The 11,637-nt window shown below is 35.4% G+C and overlaps 1 protein-coding gene across 1 annotated transcript; it reads left to right on the top strand.

Annotated features, from left to right (window-relative positions):
• The first annotated feature begins 419 nt into the window (after positions 1-419).
• Positions 420-8,401, top strand: LOC137818161 (homeobox-leucine zipper protein ATHB-15-like). Its single transcript, XM_068621415.2, has 18 exons — positions 420-1,205; positions 1,451-1,610; positions 1,788-1,888; positions 1,992-2,082; positions 2,321-2,416; positions 2,506-2,619; positions 2,724-2,807; positions 2,955-3,110; positions 3,188-3,262; positions 3,422-3,528; positions 3,617-3,809; positions 4,477-4,662; positions 4,748-4,828; positions 5,237-5,371; positions 5,961-6,286; positions 7,247-7,352; positions 7,816-7,965; positions 8,099-8,401. Exons 1-18 carry the CDS (start codon positions 1,003-1,005, stop codon positions 8,243-8,245), a joined length of 2,511 nt encoding a protein of 836 aa, XP_068477516.2. The 5' UTR covers positions 420-1,002; the 3' UTR covers positions 8,246-8,401.
• The last annotated feature ends 3,236 nt before the right edge of the window (positions 8,402-11,637 follow it).

The raw sequence follows: 11,637 nt of genomic DNA, 5'->3' as shown, positions 1-11,637 counted from the left end.
ATGTACGTATGTATGCCACATCACAACATGGATATGCCATTCCCATCCATATCTTCCACTTTTTATTTTATTTTATTTTTTACTTTTAATCTTTTCTTTTTTCTTAAATTAAATTTATAAAAAACTTTATTCAATAGAGAGACGCATGCGATATGGTCATGATTGTGTCCTAGTCTGATGCATAGCCTTTTTGTGTATTTTAAGACTCTGATCCGCGCATTATCTTCCCTCTTTTTTCTATTATTTTCCCCATTTCACTCCCAAACACATTTTCCCTAATCACGCTTTTGCCCTTTTCCTCTTTCCTATAATATAAAACAATCTATATGTATAATTTTTAAAATATAAAATAAAAAACACAAATTTATACATTATATAATTATAATTATATAAATTTATTATATAGTGTTTGGAGTGCCAAGTGGCGTCATTGGATAGTTCGGTCCATTTGTCCAAACACTCTCTCTTCACTCGTGCAGTTCATTCTCCGAAAATTCTTATTCTTATTTAATTTAGTAATATTTTTTAAGAATAACAGTGCCGGATTTGGCTACAGAGTGGGGAAGCAATGAGAGCAGTGAGCAAAAAGAAAGGGTGAATCTGAAGTTGCAGAGAGAGAGAGAGATAGGGTTTCGTTTCACCTTTCTTCTCACTCTTCTTTCTAGGAGCACGCACTCGCGCACAATAACAGAGGCAAATTCACACTTTCGCAGTGCCAAAGATTTTCTGCCAAATTCACACATCCTATCGTCTCCTCATGTCTTATCATCGACCGTGAAACGATGCTTCGCAGATTCGATTCCAATTTGCGCAAAGCGATGGACGGAGATCGCTGAAGCGGCCTCGTTTGATCCGGTGGACGAACCAGATCGTTGCTGCTGCGCGAGATCGATCGCGCACGTGAGGTGATAAAACGGTGCGCACTCGATCTTAGTTAGGGATAGTGGTTGAAAGCAAAACAAGGAGTGGAAGTGAGGATTTGAATTGGCTGCTGTGGAAATAATGTCCTGCAAGGATGGTAGCAAAAACGGAATGGATAACGGGAAGTATGTCCGTTACACACCTGAGCAGGTTGAAGCCTTGGAGAGGCTCTATCACGATTGCCCCAAACCGAGTTCCATTCGCCGCCAGCAACTCATACGCGAGTGCCCCATTCTCTCCAACATTGAGCCCAAACAAATCAAGGTTTGGTTCCAGAACAGAAGGTTGTTACCCTAACTAACTTCGCTGTGCTTCCATTATTTTAAACCTTTTCCCTTTTTGAGCTGTTTTTCATTGATTCATGCAACTGGTTGCAATTTTTTGTTTTCACCGCTTTAACGTGGCGGTGTTGCTGTTTGAGTGTGCGTGTTGAGGGAACTGGAAAATGAATGTGAAATGAAGGGTTTGTGAAGTTTTGGTGGCGGTTTGTCGGTGTAACTGGTTTGTTTTGTTTTTGTGAGTTGTTCAGATGTAGAGAGAAGCAGAGAAAGGAGTCGTCGCGGCTGCAAGCTGTAAATAGAAAGTTGACTGCGATGAACAAGCTGCTGATGGAGGAGAACGATAGGTTGCAGAAACAGGTGTCTCAACTGGTGTATGAAAATGGTTATTTTCGTCAACACACCCAAAATGTAAGGATTTTGTTTGTTGGGGGCTTTTTAATTAATGATTCCCAATGTAAAAGACTACGGAGTTTGATATATATTTTTTTAATTTGTGTAGTTTTAGTAAATTTTGGATTTTCAGTGATTATCAACTATTTCATAGCTTTTGTATGTTAATGTTTTAGCATGGTGCTTTCGATGCAGGCTACGCAGGCAACCAAAGACACAAGTTGCGAATCAGCGGTGACGAGTGGTCAGCACAGTTTGACAACTCAACATCCCCCACGGGATGCGAGTCCTGCAGGGTTAGTGGGAGTATGATTATTGGGTCCCTTTCTGCTACTGTGGTCTGTGACAACTTGGCTGTGTATTTATGACTTATGGAATCGTGTCTTATTTTTTCCCCAGGCTTTTGTCCATTGCAGAAGAGACTTTAGCAGAATTTCTTTCTAAGGCTACTGGGACTGCTGTTGAGTGGGTCCAAATGCCTGGAATGAAGGTATCCTTGAAATTCTTTTCATTGTTTGATCAATTTGTTATTTTATTCTCTACTTATTTCATACGAATAGAGCATAACAGAGCGGTAAAAATATTGTAAATTTGTCATTTACCACTCCACGTTCAGATAATCTTTGCCAATGATCTTCATTCTTTTGAACTAATTTGTGACGTAACGTGTTTCTATAAAAAAATTATAAAATCACATTTCTTTGCTAATTCTTGTTGAATGTGCACAGCCTGGTCCGGATTCCATTGGAATCGTTGCTATTTCTCATGGTTGCTCTGGTGTGGCAGCAAGAGCTTGTGGTCTAGTGGGACTAGAGCCCACTAGGGTAAGTGGTCGAGATTTACTATTATTTACATTACTATTGATTGTCTGGCTCGAGTTTATCGGTTACATGGTCAAATATGCTTTTTTCAGGTTGCAGAAATCCTCAAAGATCGGCCATTGTGGTTTCGCGATTGCCGAGCTGTTGATGTTCTCAATGTGCTGCCCACAGCAAATGGTGGAACCATTGAGCTGCTTTATATGCAGGTAAAGTAAAAAATCGTTGTGCATGAATGTAGGCTTTTTTTTATCTCAATGGATTGGAACCAAATATTATATTTGTATGCTAATTTGTTGCTTTTGATGATCAGCTATATGCACCAACCACATTGGCACCTGCCCGAGATTTCTGGTTGTTGCGCTATACCTCTGTTTTAGAAGATGGAAGTCTAGTGGTAAATGATTCTAAAAATTCCTGTCCAAAAAATTGTATTTGATTTGATATTATGGTTAATAACAAACCTCACCCATGTAATGATCTAACCTAGTGTTTAGTTCTCCTTCAAGACATGTGTCTAAATCATTCTCAATGTGTGCCTTAGATCTGTGAGAGGTCTCTTAAAAACACTCAAAATGGTCCAAGCATGCCTACTGTGCAACACTTTGTTAGGGCAGAGATGCTGCCTAGTGGGTACTTAATCAGACCTTGTGAAGGAGGTGGTTCCATCATCCATATTGTTGATCATATGGATTTAGAGGTACATTAATTTGAGTTGCTGCATTAATAATTATATTTTGCATTAAACTGACGTAAGCATGTTTATACTATTATTAGCCATGGAGTGTACCAGAAGTGCTACGGCCACTGTACGAATCATCAACAGTGCTGGCTCAGAAGACAACTATGGCGGTATGGTTGTTCTGTCTCATTTCCTGATGATTCAACAGCATGCATAATTTGTTTCTTTTTGTTCCTATTTATATCTATATGATTATAATATTTAATTTTATAGTAACAGTATTGATTAATAGATTTAAAATGGGAAACTCTTTTTAATTTTTCAAGTAGGCCCTACGTCATTTAAGGCAGATCTCACATGAAGTTTCTCAGTCTAATGTCACTGGGTGGGGTAGACGACCAGCAGCTCTACGAGCTCTTAGCCAAAGATTGAGCCGGTTAATATATTCTACTTAAGTGGTGTGGCTTTTGTTCAAAGTCTTTGGAAATAAATTTGAATCTCACGTCTATTTTATGTTATGTCAGGGGTTTCAATGAAGCACTCAATGGGTTCACTGATGAGGGATGGACAACAATTGGCAATGATGGTGTAGATGATGTTACTATTCTAGTGAATTCATCCCCTGACAAATTAATGGGTCTGAATCTTCCCTTTACCAACGGATTTCCTTCTGTCAGTAATGCAGTGCTATGTGCCAAAGCATCCATGCTATTACAGGTCAGGATTCTTTGATTCAATTAATTTCCTTTAAATTATAAAATAAAAATCGTATCAGTCAAATATGTCTATTTTGTTGCTGTTCACAATTTTTTGGATATTTGTGGAAACAGTTTAAGCTCATATTATTATATTGTAAACGTCTGTCCAATGCATAATGTTTAGTGCATGGTCCTGTCTTTGCATTGTTAGTTCAGCACATGCTCTATTCAAATTATCATTTATTGTTAGTGGTAACACCAATTCTTAGTTAATAAAAAATTGCTCAGATGGAATAAGGACTTGTTTGAGCAGTAATCAACCTTTGTAATGAATTATTGGTGAACATGCCTTGATAAGAACCTTTAAGAATCACATCACAAAAGCTATCTGTTTGTAGTTGGAGAGTCCAAGACATTATAAACCCCATACTAGAATCCCTTATTTCCTATGTGGAACCCACGTCCCATAACTTGGAATTTGAAGCTAACAATGCCCTATTTGTTATATGATTATTATTAACGCCCTTTGTTTGTTATGTTGTCTTCCTAAACAAAAGTATCTCCCAGAAAATTTGTCTAACTGAAAAATGGTTTTCAGTTGCAGACATCTGATTGTTTATATTGAGATTTTGGTCTTACATTATCCTGATCTTAGACTGTTTCCACATGTAATTTCTCTTGTCCAGAATGTGCCCCCTGCCATTCTCCTAAGGTTCCTGCGGGAGCATAGATCTGAATGGGCAGACAACAATATGGATGCTTACACAGCTGCTGCTATTAAAGTTGGTCCTTGCAGCTTATCAGGATCTCGTGTTGGAAATTATGGAGGTCAAGTTATACTCCCTCTAGCGCACACAATTGAGCATGAAGAGGTGATAAATTCGTTCTAATTATGCAATAGAGCTTGTAATAGTTTTGCAATTCAACAATTACTAACTTCTATATTGCTCATGCTAGTGTTTGGAAGTCATTAAATTGGAAGGAATTGCTCATTCTCCTGAGGACACGATAATGCCCAGAGAAATGTTTCTCTTACAAGTAAGTTTTATTTTCCTCATGTGGCTTGTTCCATGCTTCACTCTTTCAGAATGAAGGAAAAACCCAGTTTCCTTGTTCTGATTTATGCATACAACACTAATAGGTTAGAAAGCATAATGTGAAACGGTAGTCATAACATTTAAAATTTAGTACAGGTCTTGACATTCTTATTTTTTGGTCGTCTAAGTTGTGCTTTCTATATGCTCTGAACTAGTTAGTCATCATTAAATACTCCTGACTAAAATAACGATTGGAAACTTGGTATACATAAGAATTCATTGTTCTCGCTTTCTTCTTTCTTTGATTTATATGACGAGAGAAAAAAAAAATTATATCCTCAAGCCTCTTTAATGGATAGGTAGATATGTGAGTTTCTTTCTTATAATTAATTTGTTGTTGGTTTGGCAGCTCTGCAGTGGAATGGATGAGAATGCTGTGGGCACCTGTGCTGAACTTATATCTGCTCCAATTGATGCTTCTTTTGCTGATGATGCCCCCCTTCTACCTTCCGGATTTCGCATTATTCCTCTCGAATCTGGAAAGGTTTTCCTCATACATTGTTGAACCAATTGATTTGTTTGTATTATCCCCAACAAGAATATTTTAGTTATTGCAAGATAGGCTAGGTCGTTGAAAGAAAGCTACATCACTGCTAAAATAGGGCTAGATAAAATGGGAAATAAAGACTGAAATTAATACTCAGGTTTAAAAGAGGAATACATTTTTATAGCCCCAATTAGTGCTAATCAATGAATAGTATACATCCATATCACATTATTTTAAAAAAAATTAATTTGTTATATAACTATCTGACTCTACCTAATGTAGTCTTTTAATCACTTTATTTTTGGTTATAATTTAGTCTCTCTACTCCCCTCCTAACTTTTGCCTCATACATTGTTGAACCAATTTTCTTGTTTGTATTTTTTTCGGACTTATTTTAAAAAAAATTAATTTGTTATATAACTATCTGACTCTACCTAATGTAGTCTTTTAATCACTTTATTTTTGGTTATAATTTAGCCTCTCTACTCCCCTCCTAACTTTTGCCTCATACATTATTGAACCAATTTTCTTGTTTGTATTTTTTTCGGACAAGAATATTATAATTATTGCAATGAAATGTTTTCAGGAAGCTTCCAGCCCCAATCGCACCCTTGACCTTGCATCTGCCCTTGACATTGGCCCTAGTGGAAACCGAGCCTCAAATGAATGTGCTGGAAATTCCAGCTGTATGAGATCTGTGATGACAATAGCATTTGAATTTGCATTTGAAAGCCATATGCAAGATCATGTAGCATCTATGGCTCGCCAATATGTTCGGAGCATTATATCATCAGTCCAAAGGGTAGCATTAGCACTTTCTCCTTCTCATTTGAGTTCACAGGCAGGGCTCAGGTCACCATTGGGAACTCCTGAAGCACAAACCCTTGCTCACTGGATCTGCAACAGTTACAGGTTTGTAAACTTTACTGCTTGCACACTACTGAGGCTCAGGCTCATGCAATGTGTTTTAAGTTGTGTGAGACCATTGTTTTTTTAAGGATGGTCACCAAATTTAATATTCTGTCTCATTCAATAAAGAAATTAAGTTGCTAGATTTGGTAGATTTCATATAGATAGTGAAATTTCCTCTTTCTTGATTGTGAATTCTTGTCTTCCAAACAAATCCTACTGCTTTCATATTTTGCTCGTTTTGGAGAATAATCTTACCGGAACAAATGCTGAGTTCTGTAATAGATGCACCATACTTGGGCAGCATGGCACTAGAAGTCATGCAAATACCCCGATCTATCTTGCAAAATCTTGTGTCATCAAAACTCTAACAAGGATTAATTGAGAGACTTCAATTTAAAATTCAATATCTATATATGGATTCCATTGATATTTTTTACATCTTTCATAAATTCACTGTACTCACAAATTTGTGACCCAGAAGTTTCCTACCTATTTTTATAGTTTTATAAAGTGGTGTTAAAAAATTCATTGATATTGCTTTGGTTCAACCAACGAAACATAGGGTTTAGTTTCTTATGTAGGGCTTCAGCCTTTTTAGGCATATCTTTTCGTTAAAGGAATATTAAGCCCAAACACCAATTTTCTAAGCTCTTAAAAATGAAAGTATTCTATCGTTTAATGAATGGGAAAGCCAAAAAAGTGACCTTCTATAGAAAAGCTAATTTAAAGTAGTTTTTTAGATTTGAAGGAGTTTAGCTTTAAAGACAAAAGAAGCTTTAGAAAATCGGGACCAAAGTTTCCTAAGTAGTTCCATTTTGTGCTATTACTTGTTATTTCTAACTCAGTCAGATCTAGCATAGAAGAACTCTATGAAGTTACTGTAATGGTTATGTACCTACTATTTTTCAGTGTAATTAATGATAGATGCACAGCTTTCTCCTGACTATTTTAATTTTGTAGGTGCTACTTGGGTGTGGAGTTACTCAAATCTAACAACGAGGGGAATGAATCTTTGCTGAAGTCCTTGTGGCATCACTCAGATGCAATATTGTGCTGCACTCTGAAGGTATAAATTTATTTCAACTTCATAGCACATGTGACATATATCTATTTCGGGAACCTTCTGGGGCCATAATGCAATTCAAATTTCTAACCTGAAAAGGATAAAAGGTTATACTCTGAAGTACAGGGTATCAACATGGACCAAAGCCCCAGTGTCCTATTAAAATGTGCTAGATGGAGTAGTATTCAGCTGGTTTGCCTTGATAATCTGCTCCAAGCTCATTTTCTATGCAGTACTTGACAAGGAGCTTTACTTATCAGTGTTTCAAGTCTATCATATCATTTATTCTTTATAAAAATATAGTGCATTTAAGTTATAGAACAGAAATGGATGACATTATTTGATAGACTCATCTAACTTTGTGCTAACAGTGTCAATGACTTGGAAAACAGTTTCAACAATAACTACAATCATGATATACGCTATCTTGTTTGAGAGCACGTTCATTTAGTTTTTGTTTATGCAGGCATTGCCAGTGTTCACTTTCTCGAACCAAGCTGGGCTTGACATGCTGGAGACCACCCTAGTTGCATTACAAGATATATCTTTGGAGAAAATATTTGATGATCATGGACGAAAAATTCTCTTTTCAGAATTTCCCCAGATAATTCAACAGGTCTGGTATTTTTCTGTAGTAAAGCAGTGTGAACTTGCTCTCTTTTTTCATAATTTATTTTTTGTCCCTTTCTGATTTGGATGTATGTTGTCAACATAACTGATACTTCAATTAATTTCTCCTTTTTTGGTAGGGTTTTGCATGTCTCCAAGGTGGTATTTGTCTTTCAAGCATGGGGCGACCCGTCTCATACGAGAGAGTTGTTGCTTGGAAGGTGTTGAATGAAGAAGAGAATGCTCATTGTATTTGCTTTATGTTTATGAACTGGTCTTTTGTTTGACCTCATGTTCCGATAACACCTGTGCTTATTGTATCTAAGTGTTAGATAAAGATTTACTCTTTAAGACACGTGATAGTTGGTCTTTTACTGTATTTGCTCTAAATACTTGGCTTGCATATTATATGACTATTTATCTTCACTTGTTTGCTTATTCAACCTCTGCATAATGTTTCACCTTCTGATTTGCGATAAATTTATAATGATACCCTGAATTGAGTGAAGAAAATGTTTGATCCACCTTAAATCTTAATTTCCAAAGTAGTCACATGCAATAAGGGAAATTATTTCCTTCTATATCGTAGTGCTACTATACACAATTTACTATCATCAAATTTCTTTCTGTATTATATTGCTGTGCACAGTTTACAATTATCAAACTATATTGTATTGCTATGCTCAGTTTACAATTATCGAACTGGGTTAGCATAATCTAACAAGAAGATAAATAAATAGCGATATTACCCTAAGCTTCTCTAACAAGTGATTGTTAGGATTGTTTAGTTTCACAAGTTGGCTGTCATTTAGAGAAGTGAGGCTTGTATACCATTCTGTCAAAAAATAGAATACGATTGGATGTGAGGCAGTTTCTGGCAGGTCCTTTTCTTCTCAGGAAAGTGTAGCTTGGATTGACAGATGAATAAACCCAAGAAAAATGTTAATCGATCCCCTAAAGCTTCTGATTCAGAAAGTGTAATATTTGTCACAATTTTTATGATAAAATCAATTATTTATTGATGTTTTAATCATTATTATTAGACAGTTTGTTCTCTTAACTCAAGAATGATGCATCTTGTTGGGTATTAATCTGTGCATTTTTTCTGCTCATTAGAAAAAGTGGTCCAGGAGGAGCTAAGAGGACTGCCCAACCGGCAACTGCGTCAATGACAACGTCAAATTAATAGTTTCAGGCTGGTGTAACATCAAAGGTTTGCAATAATTGTATATGATATCTACAAATTCAGTTACTTGTCGGTATAACTCAGCTTCAAAATTATGAATGTCCTTTAGTCAACATCTCCTAATAACTCTTCACACTCATGCCATTTACTCTGCCTCACTAACAGCCTCACACACATCATTTCCAAATCAAAACTACTTTATTACTGTAATATAAATTGTGAGGCCATTCAACTACACCTCTTCCTCTTGGCCAAAACCCCTGGTGTAATTAGAACCTAAATTTAGCAGAAAAAAAGGAAGAGAAGAGTGAGTTTCTTTTTTCATCTCAGTAGATATTCTCCAACAAATAATGTGTGGATGGATGATTCCCTTCGTCACGTGTGTTAATTAATTAGACTCAGGCTTCATGTCATTCACATATTCATTGATTTAGATGTACAGTTACATATCTATATCATCTTTATTCGTAGTAATTACTGGAATTCAGCATCGTATGAGAGAGGCTTCTACTTTATTTAATTACTTTCCTTCTACCTTTATGGGGTTCACTCCTCGTGAAATGGAAGTTCATGTATGTGGAGGAAATTAAGGTCTGCTATATCTCTGGCTTCTTCCTTTCCTCCTTTTTGGTGTAAAGAACTTTACCCCAAAAGAAGAAAGCCGAAGCAGGTATATACATATGGTTTCAGTATGGTAGCATGTGAATACCCTACAACTTGTATTGGTGCTAGGTTGGTATTGGACCACATCTCATCGAAAGAAGCTTTTAGAAATGGAAACAACCTTGTTCACTGCATCAGTTATGAAACATGCCATTACCTAATTATCATTCTAACCAAAAGGCCACCTTCTCACAAACATTTCCTTATGTAGCTTGTCACATTCATGTGTAAACTGAACATGAACATTACCATTCTGCTCCTCATTATGTCAAACTTTATTTTAAGATCCATTGTCTCAAACCAATTGCATGCATTCATTTTTTTCATTCTATTTCTTTGTTACCCCTCAAGAGTTGCATACCTATACCTAGTGCAAAGGAGGAAAGAGAAAGTTGTATCTGGTTAAGAATTTTTTTTATCAATGAATAAATTAAAACATTTGAGCATATTTTAACCCTTATAAAAAAATAGTCTATTATAAATTCCATAAATCAATAGAACAATTTTTTTGTAAAAAGTTACTCCTCAAAAAGGGGAATGAAGTGAGTATCAAACATTGAAGCAAGTATGAATAAAGATTCTAATAGTATAAAACAACCACATAATATTTATAATAAAATAATAATTTTGTTAGGAGTTTGTGTAGATAAAGTGTTCGAGAATATCAATGTTCATGCTGGAAATTGCAATTTCAGAACCATTTTTTACACGATTAATCTTTATATATATAATCTAGGAATATGTGTAGTTAAACTTATTTTTAATGGATAAGAAATTTGAGTTAAATCTTTCCCAACAATATTGCCTTCCTTGGCCATTACTTAAATTAAAAGTTTTATTAAGTAGGGTTTTTTGCTTTTAATACATAGAATTGTTTCTAAACTGCGGAACAATATTAGGATGCATGATCGAAGTTAATCCCATACATAAAACTAATGAAATAAGTGTTTAATGTGGGAATTTATTTTCCAATAAAACAACGGGTCAAAGTCTGCACATGCTAAAATTCTTAAATATAAATGTATACTAATACTAATTATATAATTATATATGAATATTTCAAACTGAAAAATACTATTCTATGAATTTTTTTATCAAAAAGAAAATATATAATAAATATAGTTCTTAGAAGTGGTTCAACCTTCTTAAAAACTAAAAGAGACATACAGCTTATTAGCTAAAAATTGAATTAAAATTCAAAATTAAAATTTAAAGATCAATTCCGCTATCATATCAGTAATACATACCTAAGGTTCTAAATACCAATAACCGCTATTCAGCTATCATATCAATAATACATACCTAAGGTTCTAAATACCAATAACCAGTATCATATCAATAATACATACCAAAGGTTCTAAATACCAATAATAGAATAGAGCTTCTAGGCACCATAGAGAATATGAGGTGTAGAATATTAATCAACACGAAATCCTCTTCCTCTGAAAATGGGGTGGTGATTGACTAATTTCCAATCCTTTTCTCTCTCGAAAGAAAGCATGCATGCATGCAGCATGTGTCGTAACCTCTTTTTTTAAGACACAACCACCAAGCACGGAACACAGTACTAAGTAGTGAAACATAGAGATAACAACAACAAAAGAAGGACACGAATCTTTCAGATCAGATACACATTTATTTCAAATTTCGAAAAGCTATACAACTCATTTCCATTGCTTTTCTCATTAAATCTTTCGTGAAAAATGTAGCAGCTTCACGATTATGGAAAACTACACTTGAGTTTCTTAGATCCACCCATCTTCACAACTCTCACATTCACCCAACCAAGTAGAACTATTATAAATACCATTGCTCCTTCCTTCTTCAAGT

This window comes from Phaseolus vulgaris, chromosome 10 (genome assembly GCF_051622355.1).
Source record: "Phaseolus vulgaris cultivar YP4 chromosome 10, ASM5162235v1, whole genome shotgun sequence".
NCBI classification, from domain to species: domain Eukaryota; kingdom Viridiplantae; phylum Streptophyta; class Magnoliopsida; order Fabales; family Fabaceae; genus Phaseolus; species Phaseolus vulgaris.
The sequence above is the reverse complement of the archived record's forward strand: the minus strand, read 5'-3'. Positions and strand labels throughout refer to the sequence as shown.

Bases quoted from the DNA above. Each gene is read 5' to 3' on its own strand.
- LOC137818161 (XM_068621415.2), top strand. From the start codon at position 1,003: ATGTCCTGCAAGGATGGTAGCAAAAACGGAATGGATAACGGGAAGTAT. The intron at 4,829-5,236 runs GTAAGTTTTATT...TTGGTTTGGCAG, and splicing joins GAGAAATGTTTCTCTTACAA to CTCTGCAGTGGAATGGATGA. The intron at 7,353-7,815 runs GTATAAATTTAT...TTGTTTATGCAG, and splicing joins TATTGTGCTGCACTCTGAAG to GCATTGCCAGTGTTCACTTT.